The sequence below is a fragment of the Poecilia mexicana genome, unplaced genomic scaffold, assembly GCF_051168715.1.
Source record: "Poecilia mexicana isolate PSO_F unplaced genomic scaffold, ASM5116871v1 scaffold_13, whole genome shotgun sequence".
Lineage (NCBI taxonomy): Eukaryota > Metazoa > Chordata > Actinopteri > Cyprinodontiformes > Poeciliidae > Poecilia > Poecilia mexicana.
In genome coordinates this window covers 7,843,705-7,869,527 of record NW_028263382.1, presented here as the reverse complement: position 1 = coordinate 7,869,527, position 25,823 = coordinate 7,843,705, and the positions used below count along the sequence as shown (strand labels likewise).

Here is a 25,823-nt window from a genome sequence, read left to right as displayed (position 1 = left end):
TGAAAAACAAAATCTTCAGTATTTTTGCTCTAATTTCTGGTGCAAATATCTGAGAACATTTAAAATAAGACAGAAATAATTACAAGTAATTTTTCAGCAAGATAAAAGAGCTTGTTTTAAGTTGATAATTTCTTAAAATTGATCAAAAAGTATTAGTTTTATTGGCAGATTATTTCCCTTATAACATGAGGAAAATGTCTCATTATAAATAAAATAATCTGGAAGTGAAACTAGAACTTTTTCATCAGTATTAGGAAGTTATTTACTGAAAACAAGCTCCTGTATTTTGCTCAAAAATTACTTGTGAATTAGTTTAGTGTACTAAAAGACCAAAAATACTTGGTAAGATTTTCTGGTTTTGCAGTGTAAATTCATCTTTTATTACAGATTATTTATTATTTATTAATTTAACATTGTCACACATAATAAATAAATAAATAAATATAACTTTTAATTTTATTACATTTATTTATTGGGGGTAATGTTGAATGAGGAAACAATTATTTCCAGAAAAATTACTGGAGTCACAATTATAACTACAAATTACAACCCCATCAGGTAAATGTAAGGAAGAACATTTCTATCATTATTTGACTTTTATATTATAATTAATTACTTCCTGTCTGCATAATGTTATAAATATGATGCCACAAGTTCTCCAAAAATGGAAAGAAAATAGAACATTTCCATTCATGTAAAGCAGACCTCCTCTTTTTTTGCCCTACCACCACAAACGTAAACAGGTTTGCTAAATACTACCTGGACTTTATTTTAGAAATGTTTGACGGTTTTCCTTTGTAAAACCTGTAATAACCTGTCAGGTGATTGGAATGAAAAACAGAAACAGAGATAATTAAAAGAACAACAATCTTTGTATGCTTCAACTTTATTATGAAATGTTACAGATTGTGACTCTTTATGCAAAAGGGAGTCGTATGAATGGTAACTGATTTTTTAACTGTATACGTTGGAAATACTGTTGTAAAATTAGTCAACATATAAAAACCACTCATGTTATGAGTAATAAATGAGCTAAATTAAGATGCCTCTTAAATAGCAACACAGCAGTTACTCTGATAAAGTCCAGATATTTTAAATTGGATCAGCAGCAGGATAAATTGTCTACAAGTTGAAAGATGTTCGGAAGAAAAAAAAATATTTCATTCAACTCTGAAAGCTCAAACATGTGACGTAAAGCTTCAGAAGTGCAGCTAAATAAAAGAGCAAAGCATGACGCTGCGTTATGTTTTACCAACTTCACGGTTTGACTTTTTCATCTTCTCTGTATTTTGTCCTGCGCTGCCACCTAGTGGCCATCTGGTAGCATGGCTAAAAACACTGGGCAGTAATAAGAATCAATTTCAGCATTCAGGTTTGACATTTATGCTGCTTTTAATTTATTTTCACGTTTATGTAAATGTTAAATGGTTTGACAATAAATCCAAAGTGTATAGTTTTATATATGTAACTTATCTTTGTAGAGATTTAGTTGGTTTTATTAACTTGAAAAAGGAAACAGGGTTTCTGTGCGTTTCACCAACTCAAATCTAAAATTTTTTAAGACTGTTATGAATTAAAACAGATCTGTATCACGACAGAAAGGTAGACAAGAAAATCACACATTTTATATAGTATTACACTGCAAAAACACAAACTTTTACCAATATTTTTGTCTAATTTCAAGTGCAATATCTTAATACACTTGAAATAATACAAATCTGACATAAAAGTCACTTTTCAGCAAGATATAAGAGCTTGTTTTAAGTCAATAATTCTTTACTATTGATACAAATGTTCCAGTCCCACTGGTAGAATATTCCACTCCACTGTTACCTAGCAACCCCAGCCAAGGACCTCCTGTTACCTAGCAACCCAGTTCTAGTTCCACTGGCAGATTATTTCACTTATAACATGGGGAAAATGTCTTGTTATAAATGAAATAATCTATCAATGGAACTAGAACTTTTTCATTAATTCTGAGGAATTTTTGACTAAAACAGTTTCTTACGTCTTGCTGAAAAGTTGGAGATATTAACTCTTGGTAAAATTGTGTGTCTTTATGGTTCAACGTCTATTTGTTGTATTAAAACTGGTTGGATATGTAATGTGGTGTTTCCGATTGGACACTCAGAGCCTATTGGTTGTGTTTTTAACAGACTTTAAGGCTCCCATGGCTCTGCAGGAGCTGGGCATCAGCCTGTCCATGATGGGCGTCGCCGGCACCATGTTGATCTGCGGCCTGCCCATGTGGAAGGTCACGGCGTTCATCGGCACCCACCTGGTGGTGATGCAGGTGTTCTGGGAGGGCTTGTGGATGACCTGCGTCAGCGAGTACACGGGCCAGATGCAGTGCAAGCTCTACGACGCCCTGCTGGACCTGTCGCCGGACCTCCAGGCGGCCCGCGGCCTCATCTGCATCAGCCTGGTGTTGGGCTGTCTCGGGTTCCTCGTCTTCATCCTGGGAGCTCGCTGCACCAACTGCCTGGACCACCCGCGGATCAAAGCGCGGGTGGTGATCGGCTCCGGCGCCATCTTCTGCCTGTCCGCGCTCACCACAGTGGTCGCTGTCGCTTGGACCGCCAACACCATCATCATGGATTTTCACAACCCCAGAGTCCCAGAGGTGCTGAAGAGAGAGCTGGGCGCGGCGATCTACATTGGGTTTGTGACGTCTGGGCTGCTGTTCTGTGGAGGAGCCGTTCTCTGCGTGACCTGCCCACCAGAACCAGACAGATTCCCCTCCAGTGGCTACATGCTGGCCAAGACTCCCACCCGGAGCAGCTACGCCGTCAAGAACTACGTCTGAAAACAGAAACTAAACCACAGCGTCTTGACCTCTGCCGACCTCTTCAAGCCTTTTACGGTGCCTGCTCCTTAATTACAATCTCTTCACTGCAAAAACACAAAAAATGACCAAGTTTTTTTGGTCTAATTTCTACCGCACATATGTTAGCACACTTGAAAAACAACAAAACCAACTTATAAAAAACTTTTCAGCAAGATATTATTGACTTAAAGCTGCAGTCAGTAATATGTTTATTAATAATGTGTTAAAAACTGTCACCATGTTCTGACAGTTTATGTCAGAGAAAAGATCGATCTCCTCCACCTTCCTACTGCCGTCTGAAGAAATTACCAAAAACAACCAATCAGAACCAAGAAGAGGGGCTTAGAGCTGTCAATCAAGCTTGTGTGCATGTGATAAATGTGTAAACAAAACAACTTACTGTTACAGAAAAAAATGTTTATCTTATGCTATCAGTGGCCATGCTAACTAGCTTTAGCATTCACAACAAGATCTGCTGACAGGGAGAGACTGTCATAGCAGAGCAAGAGAGAGGGGGTGGTGGGACGGCGCACACGGCCATGATTGACAGCGCTAAGACCCGCCTTCTGACTCTGATTGGCTGTTTCTAGTTAGCGCTGGGAGAAGGCAGAGAACCTAAATGTTTTTCACAGATTATCTGTCTCATATCATATTGTCATGACATAGTTATAGTTTCAACAAATATGTAAAAAAAAAAAGTTTTATAAAAGTTACCCACTGCAGCTTTAAGACAAAAATAATTTACAAATAAAATCCTGCAAGACGTTACTGACCCACTAAAGCTCCCATTTCTTTCTGAAAAGTTACTTATAAGTTTGTTTTGTCTCATTTATAGTTCTCTAAGACACTTAAGTTAGAAACAAAACAAAAATACTTGGTAAAATTTTGTGCTTTTGCAGCCAGTTTGAAATGTGACCTTTTTTTTTTGTTGTTGCTTAAAGCAAATATTTGAACTGCTATTTTTGCTCGTTAATCATTTGATTTTAGTGGCAGAAATAAAAATGTAAAACATTCGTGTCAAACTTGATTTATTGTCTGAAGTTTCTAACAGATGAATGATCAACTTTGCAGAAGCGTAAATATGAATATCAACACAAGTTTGAACTTGTGACTGAAAACTCACAGCTGAACTCGCATGTAGCCACAAGCTGTTTTCAGAATCAGGGCCCTGCACTGCAAAAACACAAAATATTACCTATTATTTTGGCCTGGTTTCTACTGCAAATATTTCAGTACACTTGAATGAAGACAAAACTAACAAGTAACTTTTAGGTAATGTATAGAAGGTTGTTCTAAGTCAATAAGTCCTTAATATTGATTCTACTGGCAGACTATTTCATTCATTACAAGACATTTTTGACATAAGTCGCAATAATCGATTAATCGCATTATAAATTAAAGATTGATCATTTCTATTCTGATTATTAAAATGTACTGAAGCACCATTTTGTTTCCAGATAATTCATAATTAATTGTATTTATGATTTTGAGTGTAAGTGTTTTTTTTCCAGGTTTTATTTATTTATTTATAGTATTAGTTGATATTTAAATTATCTTCCTGTTGCCTTATTATTATGCCATTATCAACAAATATATTACATAAAATTGTTTCAAAAACAACAGCTGGACAATTTATCATCCAATAAACTTTCTTACCATGATTTTTTCATCAATGTTAAGGAATTATTGACTTAATAAAACAAGTTCTTATGTCTTACAGAAAAGCAGCATTAAGTGAGTTTTTTCTTATCCATATTGTTCTAAGGTATTTGCTCTATAACCCAGACCAAACATACTTGGTAAGATGTTGTGTTTTTGCAGAGCAGCGGCTGAAACGTCAGAGCACAGCGGTCGTTTTGTTTTCTCCTCTCTGCACAGACGGGGATAAATGGGTTGTTTTGAAACCATGGCAGAGAAAACAGAGGGATTTCCCTCCTCCGCCCAGCGACAGCAGTGCCTTCTTTTCAAGAATGCCAAAGAGCCGGTTCCCTCCGCTCTCTGAACAGACATGCACTGCAAAAACACAAAACCTTACCAACTATTTTTAGTCTAGTTTATGGTGCAAATACATTATCACACTTAAAATAAGACCAAACTAACTTACAAGTAACTTTTTAGCAAGAAACCTGTTTGTTTTAAGTAAATAATTCCTTAATATTGACTAATGAGACATTTCCCTATTTTATTAATTAATATTAATTAAAAGAAGCTCATATTTCTTCCTGAAAAGTCACTTGTGATCAGACTTGGGTCGCTACATTTATTCAATTACATTTACTTCAGTAACTTCTTGTAAAAAACATACTTTATGAGTATTTTTACTACACTATACTTTGAGTAATTTTATTCTGAAGTATTTTTACTCTTACTAGAGTAAAATTTCTGGATTCTCTACTCACTGAATGAAAAACAAACATGTTTTAACCCAACATTCACCAGACACACTGAACACAGATAATGGAGTTTCAACCTTAAAACACTCAGAGTAACAGGGTTTTATTTTTAACATTGTAGATGTGAAGTTTGTCAAGATGTGTTTAATTATTCTTTGAATTTGTTTTGTATGGTCGAGTTGTTTCTGCTGACATTTATATTAAGTTCGGTTGCGCTGCTCTTGGTGGTTACCATAGCAACCGGTAACCGACGGCTCCGCCCCCTTTTTTCCGTTCGCCGTTCTGTAACTGTGGTACGTACTGGGATCAGCTCTGTTTTCTTTACAAGTATTACATTTTAACATAGTTTAGACAGATGTAATAACATTCATATTTATCTGTTTTCATTATTAGTGCTGTGCATTTTAGCTATGTTTAATTTTACAACTGCTAACTGCCGTTAGCTAGCAGCTAACAGCAGCTAACAGCAGCTAACAGCTCATTGGGATTTATTGCTCTGTTCTTTGTTCAGGGTTATTTATTGTATTTTATTTAATGTACAGAAGCTGCTGGACTGATGCTAACCACCATCTTGATTTCCTCTTTTCTTAGAATAAATCCAGTGAACCTGAGTTCAACCTGCTGGACTGTGGCGAACATAGAGGGGTTACATGTGTAACCAAATTGAGTTCCCCAAACTTAATCTATGTATGTTTGTCTAACATTTTAACTTCAGATATTTACTTAGATAATCTTAATTTGGTTAATTGTAATAAATTAACTATTTTTTTTTAAGTTTGTCACCAGTTTTTTTTAGTGCACGCACCTGCAGCTTTTGTTAAGAAGGTTTCACATAGATTTTTCATTGAAAGAAACTGATTTTGAACATATTGTCATTTTGGTCCCGACCAAAATTTCCACTTAGCTTTATATTTTTGTCCATCTGATGACGTAATTTACTCAGTTACTCAGTTACTCAGTACATTTTTTACCAAATACTTTTTTTTAACTTTTACTTGTTGAAGTGATGCTACTCTGAGTAAAATGTTTGTGTACTCCATCCACCTCTGCTTGTCAGTTAGTTTTGTCTTATTTCAAGTGAACTAAGATATTTGTACAGGAACTGGACCAAAGTTACTCGGTAGGATTTTGTGTTTTTGCAGTGTGCGCTTCACATGTTGAACATTAAAACAACGCCCCGCTCCGCCCCGCCCCGGTCCGACCCGCCCCGGCCCGCTGCCAGCTGTTTCTGGCTTTGGCCGCAGAGACAGGAGAGGAGGACGAGGCCGCCGGTCGGAGTCATGAAGCGGCAGCTGGAGATCGCCGCCCTCGGCGTGGCCGCCGCAGGTTGGCTGGCCGCCGTCCTCACTCGCTGCCTGGCGCTGTGGACGGTCAGCGGGACGCTCAACAACCAGACAGCCAGCCTGCCTGCCTACTGGGATGGGGTGTGGCTACAGTGGGATCACTGGGATCTGGCCCACGATGGCAGCCTGCACTGCTCTTTCTACCAATCCCTGATGTCTCTTTCTGGAAGTTTTCGCACGTGGAGGGCTCTCATCATGGCCGCCATTGGAGTCGGGGGCTTCGCCATGGTGGTCGGAGGAGTGGGGCTGGTTTGGTTCCCCGGGAGGGGCCAGATCAAGGTGTTTTCTGGGAGTTTTTTCATCGTGGCTGGGATCCTGTTGCTGGTTCCCACAGCCTGGACGTGCCACCACACCAGCCAGCCACTAGAGGGCGCGGTGCCGCTCAGGAGAGACTGGGGACCTGCTCTGTACCTCGGATGGATCTCCTTCGCGTTGATGCTGGTCGGTGGGGTAATTCTGACCACCAGATGCCCCACCGCTGGGGTGCAGGAGGGGCAGCCTGGCGGCGGCATGAGCCCGGATGAGGAGGCCAGCAACCCGCTGAGCACCATCAACAGAACCGCGTTCACAAACAGCCAATACAACCGCAGGTCACCGCCCATCTGACAGAACTGGACCGCACAGCAGAACCAATGACAAGTGAAATTAATGCTCTCAGGAAAACTTCTGACTGCACTTTAAAGGGTTAGAATGAACTGAAATGAGCAGAACTCCACATACTTTATTAACAGGGGTGATTTTTGCTGTGTTTTCTTCTACTTTAACAAACTCTTTGTCTTTTTGTTTATTATTTCTACCCTAGTAAAACAAAACAGTGACTTGTTCTACTTGCTTCATACAACGGCTCTCGGATATTGAGAAATGATCACTTCCTGGACACATTTCCACTACAGATGTGCGCAAAACTCAATATTCCTGTAATGTAAAAAAAAAAAAAAAGATTATTTTGCAATTGACTGCGAAGAAGGAAGTGCTGATCACAGCAGAAAATCAGTGCAGAAAATCGACTCATCGTTTATGATGGAGCATTAGGGCTATTGAGGATAGAAAAGAAAGTAGGAGCAAATTTCTACCAAAAAAACTCAGAAATTTTGAGATTTATCTTGTCTACAAAAACCCTGGAATTTCTGAGCTTGAAAACTCAATTTTCAAAAGTCCAAATTTTTAAACTTTTGAGCTCAGAAAATGTAACAATTCTTTCTAGAAAATATGTGAAATTAATCTCAAAAATTGAGTTTTTTTTCTTGCAAATTTTTGACTTGCAGAGCTCTGAAATTTACAACTTTTTTTCTAGAACATTTCTGAGATCTCAAAATTTTCTTGCAAATCTTTTTGCTTTTGCAGCTCAGAAATTTTCAAGTTTTATCCAGAAAATTTCTGAAACTAATCTCAAAATTTCAGTTTTTTGGCAGAAATCTACTCCTTTCTTTTTCTATCCACACTTTCCCTAACACACTGTCAAATTCCCCCCAACTTCTCTTTCTACTTTCTGATTGGCTGGTTGAAATTCTATCGGAGGAATCCAAGTGAATGGGAGAAAAGTCAGAATATGCTGTGAAGCGAGATTCAGTCTTTGAATTTTGTTTATTTCTTGCATCCAAACATACCACAGTAATAAACTAAACTCTGTTTAGTGTTGCTATGACAACATTAAACACTGTTGGATAATTTCAGCACATTTTTATGACTGCAAAGTAAACTCTTTAAAACAAACTACTGTTTGCAGAGATGGGTAGCAACTTGCTACATTTACTTGAGTAACGTTTTGGGAAAATATACTTTTAGAAGAATTTTACTACCTGTACTTTTTATTTTTACTTGAGTAATTTTACTATGAAATATTGCTACTTAAGTAAAATTTCTATATTCTCTACCGAACAACCTTATTTTACCCAAAAGTTTTATATTGAAATAATTTGATTTGTAACAATGTTATTTATATGAATTATTTTCATTTTGGTTTTACAAACATTTCCACATAACTACATTTTGGTCCATCTGATGATGTAAATTTGAAATATCAAATACTTTTTCTTGGACGGCTAACATGTTGAAGTAGTTCTACTTTTACTAGAGTATAATTTTGGCTTCTCTTCTGATCGGCAGACTAAACTGAATCAGACGTGATGGAAACAGTTTAAGGAGGGATTAGTGAAGGATTTAGTAAGTTTTCCAGCAGAGCAATAAACTTTTGACTAAATATATCAGTTTCATTTTCCCTGCAGTTGAACAAAATGACGAGTGACAAAATTCATCTATTTTATCTCAAACTGTTGTGTTTGGTTGAACTGGAAGTTTAACAGAAACTCGAGGCATGTTGGAACACGACCCAGAGCTCAAACAGGATGGGCAGCGTTGAGTTGCCGTTTTGTTCTCTGAACGTTTAAAAAAAAGCACAAAAGTTTTGAAATTATACTTTTATATTTCTGCAGCTTTACGGTTCCTCTGTGTTCCTTTAAATGTGATTTCATGTAGAAAATCTGCTGAATTTAACCTCGACTTTTCAGACTTTGTCAAATGTCGAAGGATGAAAAACAATAAAAATAAATTTTATTTAGTCATTAACTTATCCAAATTTAACACTGAAAGCCAAAGAAGCCTGACTCTTTAAAACTTGACTTTCTTCTAGGTAAACGTTCTGCTTGAATTTTAAATGAAACAAAATCATTTTAAACTTCAGATTTAAAATTGTTTAGTAAAATCATCGTGTCTGTTTTTCCTTTTAGCTTTGTGTGTTGATTCTGCTTCAGGAGATGCAAATAAACATCTGATTTTCCATCTTTTGTTCAAATCTTCTTGCTTTTTTAAACTAGATAAATATAAAAAAATAAAATTTAATATAACAGCCTCCCTGGTAAAAATCCTGAAAACATTTTCTTATTTTATCCCAGAGTTACAAAAGATTTAATGTCTGGTGAACCATTAAACACTGAAGTCCCATTTTCAGTCTAAAGGCATTTATTTATTTATCGAGTTAATGGTGTCACACTTTTGCAAACAGACCCACAGCATCACAGATCCTCCGCCATGCTTATTATGATAAATCTGAGTTCCTTTTCCACACATTCAGCCTCTTTTTCACACAGTTCTAATGTAGAAAACACCAAATGCTCCATTTCTGTTTGTGATGGTAGGACAAAAGCTGTGAAGTACATGGTTGCTATGGAAACCCGGTGACCCACCAATTTGATCTTGATGACATAAAACCAAACCTAAATGCCATGTATACCAGTCTTTCCCATTTTGAAAAGCGGCTAAAAGAAACGTGCCGTTATGCCTCAGGAAAACTGTTCACGGAAAAAAAAACCAACACCTTCAGTTATATTTCTAAGGTGATATTTTCAGAAACAATAATGTCTCAACGTTATATTAAAGACTGTAATAATAAAACTAATTTATTTCTATTTGGCTGCCAGGAAAAGTGACAGATTGTGTGAATATTTATAATTATTTTATGTCAGTAAAATCCCAGTCGACAGAAAACCATCAGGTTTCTTTCTGTTTAGCTGCAGAGGAGGACTAATTGTTGGAGATAAATATTTACTTCTGGGCCTCTGAAGATAAGAAAGGAGTCAAAGATGTGCACACAGGACAGGAAAATAATAAATAATAACATATATGTCAGAGCTAATTGCTGACTTTAGTTTTTTACATTTGAAGGCTGCCATCAGATAAAAAGCAGCAGTGAGGTTAGTGAGAGTTTCTCTTAAGTGTGGCTGCTGCGTTAAAGGCTGAAATAAGGTGAGTTAGACAGTAAACTGTGTCTCTGTAGGAGTTTTAGTGAATCAGAAGTGAATCAGCTCCTATAGCTTCTCGTCTCCTTCCTCCACGTCCTTCAGGCTCAGCACCTCCAGAGAGCCTCGGCCTTTGGTCTCACAGCGGATCAGCTCATCGATCTCCCTGAAGCAGCCGGGATCCACCAGAACCACCTGGCAGGGAGACGGAGAGGAAGGTCAGAGAGCAAAGGTCAGAGAGCAAAGGTCAGCGCTGCTCACTGAGCCACAACACTTAGCAGAGGATAGCAGCAGTTAGCTGGGTTAGCACCGGTTAGCTGAGTGAGTTAGCATGGTTAGCAGCTGTTAGCAGAGGACAGCAGCAGTTAGCTGAGTGAGTTAGCATGGTTAGCAGCTGTTAGCAGAGGACAGCAGCAGCTAGCTGAGTGAGTTAGCATGGTTAGCAGCTGTTAGCAGAGGACAGCAGCAGTTAGCTGAGTGAGTTAGCATGGTTAGCAGCTGTTAGCAGAGGACAGCAGCAGTTAGAAGACGTTAGCAGCAGTTAGCAGAGGATAGCTCACCATTTCCAGCTCTTCGTCGAACTCCTCGCTCTCCACCACCTGCAGCAGCGGCTTCAGCTTCTCCCTCAGCCTCTTGGCCTCCTTGGCCGGCACCGCCAGCCGCAGCCGCATGTGGGCTCTCTGGATCTCCATGGTCTCCTTCAGCTGCCGGATCACTTCCAGGGCCTGGAGGGAGAAAACAGAGGGAACATGGAAGGAGCTGCAGACTAAAGATCAGGTCTTTAGCAGAAAAGACACAATTACACCAGAAGAACTTTTTAAAATTACAAGACAAAAGTATTTTTAATGAACAAAGCTTTGATGGAGTTATTAAGATCTGTCATGAGCGGCTCAGTCCGTGTCGTTTTTTTCTTCTAAATGGACTCAGACGTTTGTTCAGTCGTTTCAAAGTCCTGCTGCTGATAATGATTTGATGCTGATGTGTTCAAACTATAAAACCGATACTAAAGTTTTACTTCACAAGATGCTCAACAACTCCTCATTTTAATTTTTGTTGCATAAAATTATTACTTAATTCTGGAAATGTTAACATGTTATTCTGTTGTTGTATGGCTGTATTATTGCAGTGACTTTATTCCGCCGTACAGTTGACCTGAAGTCCAAATAAATAGAAACATTCTTGTCAAACAAGATGGCCACCGTGGGCGTGCTAACATCACTCTGACCCAATGAGTGCATTGGTGAGGGGAAAACATCTGATTTTCTAAATATTTACTCTTCAAAAAGCAACAATTTTCTGCTTTATTATCTGAATAATTATGTTGAATATTTATTCTGTGCCAACTGAACACAATTCAGCAAAATGTATCCAAGTTTCTATTTCAGTTATTAGGACGTTTAATTTTACTTTACTTCATTTTTGTGTTCAGACCTGGAAAACATACCAAAAAGTGGTTCTGTAGAGTCTTAAAACAGATTAAAAAGTTGATAGTAGCTATGATTTTGTACAACAGCAGCAGATATATCTGCTTCCTTGTAGGGCTCAGTTTTCCCTGCTGACCTGCTGCTTGGTGCTCTTGTTGGGCTTCACAGAGTAGTGGATGTCCTTCATCGCTCGCTCGATCAGGCTGACTGTGTAAGGCCTCTTAGTGTCTGGATTCACACACTTCTCCGCCACGATGGTGGCGATGTCTCTGAACATGGTCTCCAGCTGGCTCTGCCTCTCCTTGTCAGACACCTGGAGTTCCCCTTTGGACAAAATCTGTCATAACGAAACAAACAGAGCAAAACGTTCAGGAAAAGTTCCGAATGCCAGGCTAGAAACTCCTCGTGTTTTATTCACCTGTTTGCAGATTTCTGTTTGATCACCTGTTCCAAAAGCTTTGACCAGGTCATCCTTCTTCGCCATCTGACCTTTGGAGACATTGACAAAAACAGAGTGTGTCTGCAGCACCTCGTCCAGGTCTTTCTCTCTGCAGTAAAAACAAATAAAAACGTTTGTTCCACCCAACGGTCAACCGAAAACAATAAAAAACGCATTCTGAAAGTCTCACAACTGCTTTCAAAACGGACAAATAACCCGTTTAAATCCCTAAAATGTCAGAGAAAAGTCCCGGATGATGGAGTTTTAAAGTGACTCACGTGCCTGATCTCCAGCTCATTACTTTATTTTTGTAACAAGCGATTTCAAACCGCTTCCCGCCCTTCTTCATCCGAACCACGGCGACGTTGGTCAGTCGGATCTGGTTTGTTGGAGTGAATATAGACATGTTTTTGTTTGATAAGACACTGAAGAAAAGTGTCTTCGAATCGCTGCTACAGTAAATAAGAGATGACGTCACCGGATGTGTGTCTAGAATACGGATCCGGTGAGAAATGCGAAGAATGAAATAACAGTTCCGCTCCCGTAACTCTGTCGATATCAGCGCCAAAAACTCTCAAAAAACTAATATTTATAAAATATTTTTTAAAAACAGTTATGTCTTTCTTCATTTATTACAGTAAATGAAAGTTACAATTACGTTCTTCCATTAGAAACGGACAAATTACCTGCAATGTGAATAACTGAGGGAATGATTTTGCTGTCCTCTTGTGGCCGTAAGAAAAGTTTTCAGAATTTTTTTAACTGGCACTGATGTAAATTGTCAGAAAGACAGCGGTAATTTCAGTGAGATAATTTTACATTTGAAGACATTACTTAAATTTCATAAACCTTTCTTTCTTCTGTGAAAGCAGAAAATAAAACCCTAATCTTCATAGCTTTTCTTACGTTTATCTGTATCTGCTGCCACCTGGTGGTCATTTAGCAGAACATCCTTTTGCAGTTTCCTTTTAGATAAAAAAAATCTTTTAATTGTTTAATTTCTTTAAACACACAATCTTACTGAAAAGTTCACACTCTCTGTATGAACGTTCAGAAATAAAGGTGACTATTCAAAATTGGGCCAAAAATTCTCATAAGGACAAAAAGTTTAAGCCTTTCTCTCAGACGGATTCCTAATTTAGCTGACACTAAATAATAATAATAATAATAATAATAATAATAATAATAATAATAATAATAATTTAGAAACGTAAAGAGCTGTCAAAGACTTCGACTCCCAGCATTCCTTGCGGCCAACCAACATGGCAGCGCACTATCGCACAAGATTTTGAGGACGTAATATTTGAAAGTTTTCCCTTTTTGCAACCATGTTAGCTTTGTTTACTGTTATTTCCTTTTTTACGGGCTCTTTGTCTGCCTCCGACACTAAAGGTGAGTTTATTTAAGCGTTTGCTTTAACAGAAAAACTCTTTTACGTCTTCATGTTTTGGTCGAGCCACACTGTTGATTTCCAGATAATTTAAAGCGGGTTTTTGTCTTGAGACGTTGGGCTGGTTTTGGTGAATATTAGAAGAGTCAGTTGGACGTTTTTTCTCCGTGCAGTCCCTCCGGATGTCCACAGTCCCACTGAAAACTATCTGCTGTGGATGTGGAACAACAGACTCTACGTTTATTCTGCTGCTGCGCTGCTGCTGGGTTTCTGCTTCCTACTGCAGGTTACACGAAGGAAGGTGAGTCCTGCCTTAGTGACGTCAACACCACGCAGGTTTATTGATCTTCATTAATCCTCTCTGTTGTTGTCTTTTCAGATAAATCATACAAAAGATTCTGGTTCTAAGGATTCTGGTCTGAAGGTTCAAAAAGCTGCAAAAAACGAAGTCATCTCAGATGAAGATGCTGATGTTCATGTTTCAGGGGTTAAAATCTTCTACGGCTCACAAACTGGGACAGCAAAGGTACACAAATCCTCACACCGTACAGAAAACATACGATTATATAAATACACAAAAATAAGACCCTGAAAAATGGCTTCCTTAGCCTTGACCATGTGAAAAACACCAAGATTAGCCTCTGGAGTTGTGACACAACATTACAACAGCGTATTACGGCCACTGTAGATAGAAAAAAGTGAAACATTTTCTGTGGAAAACTCAGAAAGTTTGAGATTATTCTCAGAAAGAAAACTTTGAAAATTCTGAGGCTCAAAAGTCAAAACCTTTCGACTTGTGAAAATTTTCTGAGTTTCAATAGATGTAAATTTTTATCTTTTTAAAATCAAACTTTTTTTTTTCTAGAATACTTGAGAGATTAATCTAAAAGTTTCTGAGTTTTTTGGGGGGTAAATTTAAAGTATCCCTAATAAAAAGTGTAGTACGATAGTCTATGATGAGAGGCAGAAAAAATGGAGTAAATTTCTGCCAAAATGTTTTTAAGAAAAAATGGGACATTCTGTGATGTCGGACAGCTGTAAATATGAAAGAAAAATAACTTTTTTTATTAAAAGTTTACATTTCTGATATGAAAGGATATTTATAAGAAAGAGCCCAGTGATTATAAAGTCAGATATTTGCGACAGAGTCACAACTTGTTGACATCAGGAAATGTTCAAATGTATTTCTGATAAATGTGTGAAGTTAGTCACATGTTTCCTGCTGTTTGTGTGTGTCAGGGTTTTGCCTCAGAGCTCTCACAGGAGGTGCAGGCTCTGGGTATCCCAGCGGAGGTGATAGACATGAAGGACTTCGACCCAGACGACCGACTTGCAGACGAGGTCAGCAAAGTCCAAACGCGTCCGATTTTTACTCCAGGATTCCTGCAGTCGGGAAAACTTTCGAAAAGGCTGGAATTAGATTTAAATGTTTTTCTGTTCTCTAAAAAAAAGAGACTAGTGCATGGAAAACTGTTATTTTCAAATCAATCAGTCGCTGCATGTTTTCTATTTAAACCCGAGTCATGTCTGATATGAATTCATAGCAAATATTTGCATCCGTTCCTTAAAATGAAATGTGGTAGAAAGAACGAGGAGCTCTAAACGGGAGATGGTTCATTGAATTACTTTAGAAAGATTAGAAATATGAGTATATTACTAATTATACAGAAAGAACAATTGGAAAGAAGAGAGAACAAAGGAAAAAAGATCAGACATGTCAGCTTATATTTTATAAACAAAAATCAGCTGTTCCAACAGAAACTTCAAAATAATCAGCCACTATTTCAGTCCTTCATAAGAAACATTACAAAACCAAAACTCACCGTCAGAGCAAACAGAAAAACCTGAGGAATATGGGGGAACCGTCATCTCACTGTTGGCAACTCATCAACTTTCTTGCTGTGTTTAGCAACATTTCAGACAAAATCTCGGATTCGCCAAAAATCGGAATCTGCAGGTCAGGATTTTTAATAGATCGGCCAGAAAACTGCAGTCGGTTCTCCTCTAACACCAACATTGTATTTTATTTATGGATGTTTTATTCTCTGTGCTTAACCTTTTTTTCCACAGAATACTTTATTTTAATGTGATGTCACAGCAGACAGACAAAAGGGAGGAATACATTTCCGCCAAAAAAAAATCAAAGAATTTTTTTCAGAACTTTTTTTTTTAATTTCCCAGTTTGGAAAGTCAGACTTTTGAACCGGAGATTAATCAGAGTTTCCCTGTTCCATGAAGGTTTCCTGCTTTAACCTTTATGCTGTCCGTCTGTCCGCCTCCTCCAGTGCGTCAGTAAGTCCGTCTGCGTGTTTCTTGTGGCCACGTACACGGACGGACGGCCCACCCAGAACGCCGAGTGGTTCTGCAAGTGGCTGGAAGAAGCGTCCACCGACTTCCGCTACGGCAGCTCCTTCCTCAAGGGGCTCCGCTACGCCGTGTTCGGCCTCGGCAACTCCGTCTACGTCGGCCACTACAACACGGTCAGACCAGAACCAAACAGAACCAAAAAGGCTCGACGGCTTGGTTTATTCTGCCGGTTCCGTTCCCGCCGCAGGTGGGAACAAACGTCGACAAGTGGCTGTGGATGCTGAGCGCCAGGCGAGTGTTGAGCAGAGGAGAGGGCGACGGCAACGTGGTGAAGAGCCGACACGGCAGCGTTCAGGCCGACTTCCGGGCCTGGAAGGTCCGGTTCCTGAGCCGCCTCAGGGCTCTGGCCAGAGGGGAGAAGAAGAGCTGCAGCGGGAACTGCAAGAGCGGCGCTTCCTGCAAGAACCGGAAGAAGCACGGAGCGCCGGAGGAGGAGGAGCACGGATCCGAGGTAACAGGAAACTTACCGAGGATTTTCGTCTGGTTGCTGAAATACGACGAAACTAACCTGCATTTTTCTCTGGGCTATAAGGCGCACGATCGTTTTTGATCAAATTAAAGGTTTTAAGAGCCATTTATAGTCCAGAAAATACGAGAGAAGTAACTTTTCAGCGAGATACAGAGACGCAAATCTTTCTGTCCTTCGGTTCATTCCAGTTTTTAATTCAGAACAATTTTTTTTATTCAAACAGTTTAAAGATTCTGTTTTAAATCAAAATAATGCCAATAATTATTCCAAATATAATTTTACAAAGAAATTAAGCAGACTGAAATACATTTTTTAATTGACTGGTAAATTATTTACTTTATAAGAAGGGAAAACGCCTTGTTATAAGTTAAATAACCTGCCAGAGGAGCTTTCCATTCATTCTCAGACATAAACAGAAACGTCCCATAAAAAATAAATAAATAAAAATACATCCAGACTATTTGGACTGTTTTTAAGTTATTTTCACAGGTGATAAAGTTTATTTGTTGCTATTCTGGTTAAAAAATGACCTTTTTCATATGCATCTCCAAATAAACATAAACACAAAGTTAATCGATCGGTTTCCACTGATGCTGTGTTTGATAATTCACTGCGGGGGAAAATGAAAATCCCGTGTCCTCAAACAGATTAAATGAATAAATACTGATTTATTTTAATGCTTCAGGTGGAGCTGATTGAGTCCAGCAGTGAGGAGGAAGAGTCCGGCTGGCCGGATGAGAAAACGTCGCGCTCTGTGGTCGACGTGGAGGATCTGGGCAACATCATGAACAGCGTCAAGAAAGCAAAGGTTCACCGCCATTAAAACGGCTTTTTAAGCTGCTCATGCTGGAAAAATGAGAGCAAAACTTAATCAGTATTCCACTAATATAAAAAAAAAACACATTGTTGTAATTGCGTTGTTTCCGTTAACCGTTCCAGACCGAACATGTCGTAACTCCGCCACGACATCTGAAAAACCAAAGCAGTTCCTGAAAAGGGAGACGTTGTGCTTTCCAGCCGATATCAGGTTAACGTTATTTCATCCCCGCCGCAGCAGGAAGTGAAGAGATGCTCTCTTTTAATAGACGGTAAACTGCGAAAATAACTCGCTAGATATTGAAAGTTCCAGTTGTTACTGATAAATATGTTTACTCAGGATATTTCAAGAACTGCGTGTAATTAAAATAAGCAAAATTATCCAGGCGGAGATTTGAAACTCGAGGGAAATTATTTTCTAAAGTTCGTCTCTCTACGTAAAAGAAGCTTCAGTCTAGATTCAGTGGATTTTCAGGATTCTCCGGGTTAAAAGCAGCAGCGGCGCCTGCATCCGTTCAAACCTTTCCCAGTGAAAAGGAAAAAGGAAATCTGTCAGTGAGGGACAAACGGCAGATGGGTCGATAGACATCAGACCTCGGCGGAGAAGAAACGGAGGCTTGCGTAAAATCTGCGACGCCCACTTCACAGATCTGAGAGGGCCGGGTGAGTCGAGACGGGAGGACGGAGACGAAACCAGTTCTGCTTTTCCAGGGCTCATTTCGAACGAACGAAATGATTCATTCATTTCATTTCCTACCCTGTATTCTGAGCTCTAAACCAGGTTTAATTCGATGTTTCTGCTAACAGGAAGAAAATCCTGCTGCTTCTTTCTAATCACTCATCTTAATTAAAGGATGAAAACAATTGGATTGATTTAATTAATTGGTGGATTTCTTTAAATTCATTTAAAAAGTAAAATTTTTACTTTTTAAAAAGTAAAAATTTATTCACAGGTTTTAAATTGTGTCTTGCCAGGACTATTTAATCTCCTATATGTTAAGTACTTTTTCTCTGACTTTTCTGTCAGGCAACAGTTTGACTCACTGCTAACACAGCCTTGCTAGCTGTGTAGCTGTAAAGCTAGCAAGCCAGCTAACACAGCCTTGCTAGCTGTGTAGCTGTAAAGCTAGGAAGCCAGCTAACACAGCCTTGCTAGCTCTGTAGCTGTAAAGCTAGCAAGCCAGCTAACATAGCCTTGCTAGCTCTGTAAAGGTAAAGCTAGCAAGACAGCTAACATAGCCTTGCTAGCTCTGTAGCTGTAAAGCTAGCAAGCTGTAAAGCTAGCAAACGTGAAGTGCTTTTAATAATGTTTATCACATATTTTATATTAGAAGAACAACAAAAAGGCAGTTTTAGTAACATTTTTATATATTTTATGCATTGGCAGTTTTAAAAATAATTTCCATAAAACATGTTAATGTATATAAAATGTTACATTTATTTTTTTACAAATACAGCAGCAAAAGTCCCATGTTTTTAAAATAAATATTACAGCATTTTATGTTATTTTTTTAATCTATGCAGAATCTTTCAGGTCATTTTCAACTTTTAAAAGAAGAATGTGAAGCTTTTCACTGTCAATATCCAATATTTCTGTAAAATAAACATTTCTTTTCACTTAAAGCAGCTGATTGACAGAAATAGTTTTTTTCATTATTTGCTCTGAATTCCTCATAATCTGAGAGCTTAAAGTCAGAAACCTTTAATTAGATTAAACATTTAGTTAATTCTTTATCCTGGAGAAGCTTAACTGAAGAGAAATCCCTGAACACGTTAAAACCGCTCAGCCTGTGAAGGAACTAAAACCCCGAATTAAAACCCATCCAAGCAGAAATCTGCACACCGTCTCCGGCGTTCTTTCAAAACGTCGCTCTAGTCTGGACACATTCGCTGACTTGGCATCGGCTCATTCGCGACTCGCCGACATTTAAATCCCCGCGGACCGACCGGCGCAGGAAGTGGCAGCTGTACGGTAATTGGGCGAAGCTGTCGTTCGTTTTACGGGCGGCTCGTTAATCCCACCTTTCTGCTCGCGGCTTTTCTGGGGGCCATCAATCCTCTCTTTGTGAAACACAACGCGTCTCTGGGATGTTTAACTTTTTTAACAAATTGGATTCATGGGTTAAAAGGTGTTAATCTGTCAAGTAAATGGGATTCAGCAGTTTTAGCAGCAAAACAAGAACCTGCTGGTAAGTAGGAACCATCGCGTCCAAACCTTTGGCCATGAACGCCAAAATCGTTAAGTTGAAAACACTTTCAGGTCAAAAAAAGTATTTATTTTTGTTAAAGTTTATCTGCTCAAACTCATTGTAGACAGAAACATAGAAAAAAAGGTTTTGCACCGTTATTTTATCATAAGACAGGCCTACAACTTCTAATCTTTTATTTATTTTTTTTCCGTTTGAGTAAAAGTACGTCTGTGATTGCTGTTGTAATTACTTCAAAGTTAAGATGAATGCAGAAATATTGTTAATAAGAATTTATCATTTGTACCTCATACTTTTTTAAAGATGTTATTTATTTAAATTTTTAATCAAATGTTTATTTGTTTTATAGAGTATTTTTCCAAAAGCTTATGTTTTTTTAATTATTATTTTTGTCCTTTATGGCCCTCCGTATCTCAGAGCTTTTGCATCAGTATGAGGATTTTGCATGAAGCACAGTGAAAGTAAAATACCAACATGAATGAATGTCATTTGAAACACATCAGTAGTTGTTTGGGACATTGATGCTGAGGCGCCGTTTTGGTTAAAAAGCCTTATGTGGAGCAGATTAACCCGACCAGCTCCTGGTAGTTTATCTGTGTGAAGATGTTAATAAATTACCCTCTAACCTTTGGAGAATAAGAAAGAAGTTCTGCTTAAGGAGTGATGTGAAGTGAAAACTTGCCAGCATAGAAAGGTCATGAAACCTGAGCGGTTCTTTCCCACACAGAGTGAAATGTCAAAGAAATGTCAGATACCTGAGGAAACAAGGCGGCACCAGGAACTAAATTTCACTTAAAATGTATTTTTTACAAAAACAAAAGGGTATTTATAAACCCTACGGGATGATAAAAAGGAGTAGTAATTTTTTCATTAAGCAGAAAATAGAGATATTACCATACAATTGTTACTTTTATTAAGTTCAAAGACGAAGTTGATATGGTTTATCTTAAATAAGTCGGATTTTTCAGCTTTTTCTGCTTTTCACATACAAAAAAATTGATTTTGAAATATTTTATCCTCTGATCGGGAATAATTGTCTGATTTTCATCACTGACTGATTGGCCTGTCACAATAAAAAATTTTGCTGGACGATAAATTGTCCCAGAAATCATCGCGATAAACGATAATATTATTTTGAGACCATTTTCAAGTAACATAATAGTAATAATCTCATCAAAAGCATCAATAACATTTGGGTTAAAATAACAAATGTTATTTAGTGTAAACAATCTTTTAACTGCCGGTCATATTGTTACGCCTCAGTTAAACCTTTAAACCAGGTCTGACCTGTTTCCAGGGTGTGAAAGGGGAACAAGGAGGCCAAATGGTGAAACTGTCCAAACACAATGGAGTGATGAAGACTGAAGATGAAGAGGAGAGGAGGGAGATGATCACCCCGGCTCTGAGGGAAGCACTGACCAAGCAAGGTGAGGAAAAACAGGCTGGAAATCGACAGGAGACGACATTTAAACGTTAAAACTGAATTATTCAATTAGCTAGAAAGTTCTTCAGTTTCAATTTAAGATTTAAAGGAAGGAGGAAGAACTGGATGCTGCAGCTGAAATACCTGCGTATTGTTTAATATCAGCCAATATCTGAAATTATTGATTCATTTTCTGTTTTAAAATAAGAAATACTTCCAAATTGGTGACACGTTTTCTGTTTAATCAACAGTTTTTAACCCACGCCGTTTCTATTTTTTATTTTTAAGCAGTTATGAGGCAAGATGGCTGAACATTAAACTGCTGCTGTTACTCTGCAGGTCGTTGCTAGGCAACCAGAGAGTGAGTGAGTGAGTGAGTGAGTTGCTAGGCAACCAAAGAGTGATTGAGTTGCTAGGCAACCAGAGAGTGAGTGAGTTTATTCTGCCAACCTGAAAAGATTTAGGCTAAAGTCTTTCCTCTGCCTAAATCTCCCAGAATGCTGTGTGGTTCTGGATCGGCGTTCAGTGAAATTATTGAATATTTTATTGGACGTATTGCCGCTCGATAATGATCACATGTCTATAGCGATATATATTGTTATTAATTTATTATTCAGTCCTACTAAGTTCCTCAGAAATTAGTGAAAAAGCATCAAAAATCCTGGGAAAAGTTAAAATTTTGTTTAAATTTTAACATCGGAGAGATAATTCTCTAACTTTCTGCCTGCATTCTTTTAACAACCATCTTTCAGAAACCAAACCTTAAAAAATAATTTATTTATAAGTATTCATCTCCATCTTTTCTGCGATTTGGATTTTCTAGTAATTAATCTCTTTTGCCCTTTTCAGGCCAGAGTTTATAGAGATTACGGCAAACTGTCAGTTTCATCCTGTGCAGATTAGACATGAACTGCTTGATTCTCAGAAATCATAACTATTTAAAAATAATGATATAATAACTTTGACTAGAATAGTATGTTTTGCAGTTTGAAAAGCATTTTTGGTTTGGTTCTCACTGAAGATGGTGATTCCTTGTCTTTCCCATTTTGAGCGTTGGCTGAAATAAGTGGTTTCTACATCATATTTAAACTCCAGGAATCAAAACTGAAAGTTTCTAGTCAATCTGACCAACTTAAAAACACAGCATAGATTAAGATATTCTTTATTTTTTCCTACTGAATCACATTAAAGACTGGATTTCTGTAAAAATGTCATGTTTTTACCAGGTTGTACCATTCAGCACCATATTGCTCAGGCCAGCCGTTTTCAGCCAACATTTCCTGCTGATATCTTACAGAACCTGCTATAAATAGCTCCTCTTAGCGAGGCTTCACTCCGTTTGACCAAATAATGACCCGTTTCATGTGCGATGCTGGCAGCAGCCACTCCTGGCAGGTGGTTGGTTTTATTTGGGAGTGAAGAACGGAGGATGGAGGTTTGGCTTCGTTTCAGTCTTGAGGGAGGCCGGCTTCCTGTTTCAGTCTCCTTAGCACAAGGCACAGGCCAAAGTCACATCCTGCTGAAACTACTGCTGAGTTTCCAGCAGAGTTTCAACCCACCATCAACAAAACTCAGGATGCTTCAACTTTACCTGCTTTCTACAAGTTTTTTTTTTTTTGTCTTTTGTTTTGGTGATTTTGTTTTCTACCACTGTTGCAAAGTTTACCAAGTATTTTTGGTCTAGTTTCCTGAAACAAGACAAAACCAACATACAAGTAACAACTTAGCAAGATACAAGAGCTTGTTTTAAGTCATCAATTCTTTAATACTCATGAGAAAGTACTAGTCCCACTGTCTTTAATAAGTGAAATAATCTACAATAGGAACTAGTACTTTTTAATCACCATTTAGGAATTATTTATGGAAAGAAGTCCTTGCTGCTTGTATGTACTAAGATGTTTGCAACAGAAACTGGACAGAAATACTTGTTAAGATTTTGTGTTTTTGCAGTTTTGTCCAACCTACACTTGTGTGGAAAGCAACATTATTGCCAGAGTCACAATAACAAATTTAGCTGGATGATAAATTGTCTCATAAAATTGTTGTTTTGAGAGCAATTTCAAGTAATATGATGGTAATAATGACAAGGAACACGTTCCCAAAAATCAAAAGCTTTACATTCTGGGACTGGAAAACTTTGTAAATATCCAAAATAAATAAACAACCGAAACGATAAATAAAATGAACCATGAAGTCCCTGAAAATGTTCTTTGTACAAATTTGATTTACTCATTTCATGTATTTTCAATGCAATTTCCAAATGTCTAAAATACAAACAAACTTTTTCCTTTTCTCTCACATTTGTCTCACATTTGTCACAATTGGGCCATAGATGAATGTGAAGACACTTCTAGTGATTTCAGACATTTAGTTTTAATTTAGCTGATTTTATGCTCTGCTGTGTTTTCTGAAATATTTACTCATCAACACGTTTTTCCTCCGTCAGGTTATAAGTTAATTGGAAGTCACTCCGGAGTGAAGCTTTGTCGGTGGACAAAGGTAAAAAATAATTAGACATTTTCTACCAACTGGGCCACCAAACCTGCCTGAGTCACAGTCGGAGGTCTGTTTGTGTTTGTGGTCTTAGTCTATGCTGCGAGGGAGAGGAGGTTGTTACAAACACACGTTTTACGGCATCGAGTCGCATCGCTGCATGGAGACGACGCCCAGCCTGGCCTGCGCAAACAAATGCGTCTTCTGCTGGAGGTATGCAACCATTACAGCACACAGTACGGTAAATATGTACATTAATCTGTCCGAAAAGTGGCTAAATATAACGGAGGTAACCAAACATTGTACTAAAGTAAGAGTAGTACTGCTTCAGCATATTTTTACTTCGGTTGTTATTTTGCTGAAGAGAAGCTTGTCAGTGAGTTCTGTCTTATTTTAAGAGCATTTGGCTTTAGATAGATAGTTTTAGCTCCACTGGTAAAATATTCCACTGCGCCGTTACCTAGCAACCCCAGCCAAACCCAACCCGTTACCTAGCAACCCCAGCAAAGCCCAACCCGTTACCTAGCAACCCAGTTCTAGTTCAGTTCTGCCAGTGGAAATGTTACTTTTTCAACAATATTCAAGAATCATAGACTTATAACAAGCTCATATATTTTGCTGAAAAGGTACTTGAGAGTTCTGTCTTATTTTAAGAGTACTTGGCTTTAGATAGAATCTTAACATATTATATTTTTCTATTTCGTAACTAAAAACAAGAAAAACTCAAGTTTGCATCCTTTTCTGACTGCATTTTTTTGGCAGTACTCACAAAGAAAGGTTGGTCAAGTACCAAAAATTATACTCCACATACATTTACTCAAGTAAAAGTAGAAAGTATCCGTCATTTGGTAAAAAGTCAACTCAAGTTCTGAGTAACTGACCAAATTATCAATCATTTAATATTTAAAAATTACATAATCAGATTTAAAAAAATAAAGTTATGTGGAAATTTTTTGTATTTTAAAAACAAAAATGACAATAATTCATACAAGTAACAAACAATAAAATCAGGCAAAATAAAATGTTTCTAAATGAGTTTGTTTCAATAAAAAAACATGTTTTTCATTCAGTGGGTGAAATATTAGGAAAGTGGAACTAGAACTTTTTCATCAGTATTAAGGAATTATTTACTTACAACAAGCCTCTATATCTTCCTAAAAACTTACTTTTCAGTTAGTTTTGTCTTATTTCCAGTGCACTGAGATGTTTGCACTAGAAACCAGACAAAGTTACTTGGTAAGATTTTGTGTTTTTGCAGTGTGGGCTTTGTTCTTGTTACTACGATACGCTTTGTCTGACCACATTCAGCTTCCCACCTGTTGGTGAATAATTATTGCGTTGAGTTGAAATGTGAACCCTGATTGGTCCTGAGCGCTGCGTCTCCTCCGGTTTGGTTTCACACAGCGGCTGTGTGGAGCGGGAAAGGTCGCCGCCGGAGCGCTGCGGTGAAACCGCGCGGCTGTCGCCACAGATCTGCCGTTCTGTCTGAAGGCCGAGATGAGGCATGGCAGGAAATAAGCCATTTCAGGGCGCAGACGCATCGCTGCCCCCGCCCTCACCTCGCTGTCACAACAGCTGCTGCTAGACTGTTGAGAGTAATATCAGTGGACTTGATGACGGTACTTGGAATAGACCGCACTGTTGTGATTTATTATAAACGGACATCAATGTTAGACAATCTTTGTCTTGTTTTAAAAGACTATATTTTCATTTACATTTGTGTTTTTCTTTTAAGGAAGACCTTACTGAAAGGCCTGTCATCGTAACAAACTTTGCTGGACGATAATTGATCTCAGAAGTTATTGCAATTAACGATAATGTTGTTATTCTGGGACCATTTTCAAGTAACATAATGGTAATGATGGCATTAATAAGCAAGAACACATTCTCAAATATCAATAAACTTTAAATTCTAATAAACATTTAACACTGGAACTGGAAGACATTTTAAATATATAAAATAAATTAACAAAACAATAAAAACAACAAAGAAAATGAATTATAAAGTCCCTGTAAATAAAATTATCCTTAAAAAAATTTGCTAGTTGAGACCAAAACACCAAACTGAAAACTTTCATCATCCAGTTTTTGGTAGAAAGAGAGAAAACGATAAATTATTGAGTTTGTTCCGATTAATTGATTTATTAATTATTGTGACAGGTCTCGGCACGACATTATGATTTATAAAATAAAGAGTCAAATTGAACATGTAAGTAAATAAATATGGTAAATAAAACAACTTTATTAACTCTCATAGAAAGATCCAAAAACTCGGACTGTAAAGATCTCAGTTGTCTGAATATAAAATGTTAAAGTTTATTGGAAGACAATTGGACGAAGACTAAACGAGCACGGACTGTGTGAACAGGTGTTTAGATTCTTTCATGCCTGTTGGAGAAGTCGCTTAATCTCCATGGCAACCATTCAGCTGTGCAAAACGCCAGGTTGGACGTAGCCCCGCCTTCGAGTCGCAGCTCCTCCCCCACTCGGCTCCTTCA

At 38.0% G+C, this 25,823-nt stretch overlaps 4 protein-coding genes across 4 annotated transcripts in view; 3 read left to right on the top strand and 1 right to left on the bottom strand.

Annotated features, from left to right (window-relative positions):
- The first annotated feature begins 99 nt into the window (after nt 1–99).
- On the top strand, nt 100–3,840 carry cldnj (claudin j). The gene has a single exon (XM_088011629.1). It carries the CDS (start codon nt 2,060–2,062, stop codon nt 2,804–2,806), a length of 747 nt encoding a protein of 248 aa, XP_087867755.1. The 5' UTR covers nt 100–2,059; the 3' UTR covers nt 2,807–3,840.
- Nucleotides 3,841–6,359: 2,519 nt separating this feature from the next.
- LOC106920828 (claudin-4) lies at nt 6,360–9,341 on the top strand. The gene has a single exon (XM_014992144.2). It carries the CDS (start codon nt 6,375–6,377, stop codon nt 7,167–7,169), a length of 795 nt encoding a protein of 264 aa, XP_014847630.2. The 5' UTR covers nt 6,360–6,374; the 3' UTR covers nt 7,170–9,341.
- Nucleotides 9,342–9,503: 162 nt separating this feature from the next.
- sbds (SBDS ribosome maturation factor) lies at nt 9,504–12,665 on the bottom strand. Its single transcript, XM_014992386.2, has 5 exons — nt 12,439–12,665; nt 12,140–12,269; nt 11,858–12,058; nt 10,858–11,022; nt 9,504–10,492 (listed from the first exon to the last, which is right to left on the bottom strand). The coding sequence occupies exons 1-5, from the start codon at nt 12,564–12,566 to the stop codon at nt 10,367–10,369; spliced, it is 750 nt and encodes a 249-aa protein (XP_014847872.2). The 5' UTR covers nt 12,567–12,665; the 3' UTR covers nt 9,504–10,366.
- A 737-nt stretch (nt 12,666–13,402) lies between these two features.
- The window catches only part of tyw1 (tRNA-yW synthesizing protein 1 homolog (S. cerevisiae)), a 40,062-nt gene continuing 27,641 nt past the window's right edge, over nt 13,403–25,823 (top strand). The window contains exons 1-10 of the mRNA XM_014993421.2: nt 13,403–13,552; nt 13,724–13,851; nt 13,930–14,076; nt 14,790–14,891; nt 15,836–16,030; nt 16,105–16,368; nt 17,072–17,194; nt 20,707–20,836; nt 23,279–23,331; nt 23,420–23,538. Of these exons, the coding sequence (XP_014848907.2) occupies nt 13,489–13,552; nt 13,724–13,851; nt 13,930–14,076; nt 14,790–14,891; nt 15,836–16,030; nt 16,105–16,368; nt 17,072–17,194; nt 20,707–20,836; nt 23,279–23,331; nt 23,420–23,538 (1,325 nt within the window). The 5' untranslated portion in view covers nt 13,403–13,488. The remainder of the gene's footprint in view (nt 13,553–13,723; nt 13,852–13,929; nt 14,077–14,789; nt 14,892–15,835; nt 16,031–16,104; nt 16,369–17,071; nt 17,195–20,706; nt 20,837–23,278; nt 23,332–23,419; nt 23,539–25,823) is intronic.

Bases quoted from the DNA above. Each gene is read 5' to 3' on its own strand.
- cldnj (XM_088011629.1), top strand. From the start codon at position 2,060: ATGGTTCAACGTCTATTTGTTGTATTAAAACTGGTTGGATATGTAATG.
- sbds (XM_014992386.2), bottom strand. From the start codon at position 12,566: ATGTCTATATTCACTCCAACAAACCAGATCCGACTGACCAACGTCGCC. The intron at 12,059-12,139 runs GTGAATAAAACA...TCGTTATGACAG, and splicing joins AAACAGAAATCTGCAAACAG to ATTTTGTCCAAAGGGGAACT. The intron at 10,493-10,857 runs GTGAGCTATCCT...TCTCCCTGCCAG, and splicing joins TCGACGAAGAGCTGGAAATG to GTGGTTCTGGTGGATCCCGG.
- LOC106920828 (XM_014992144.2), top strand. From the start codon at position 6,375: ATGTTGAACATTAAAACAACGCCCCGCTCCGCCCCGCCCCGGTCCGAC.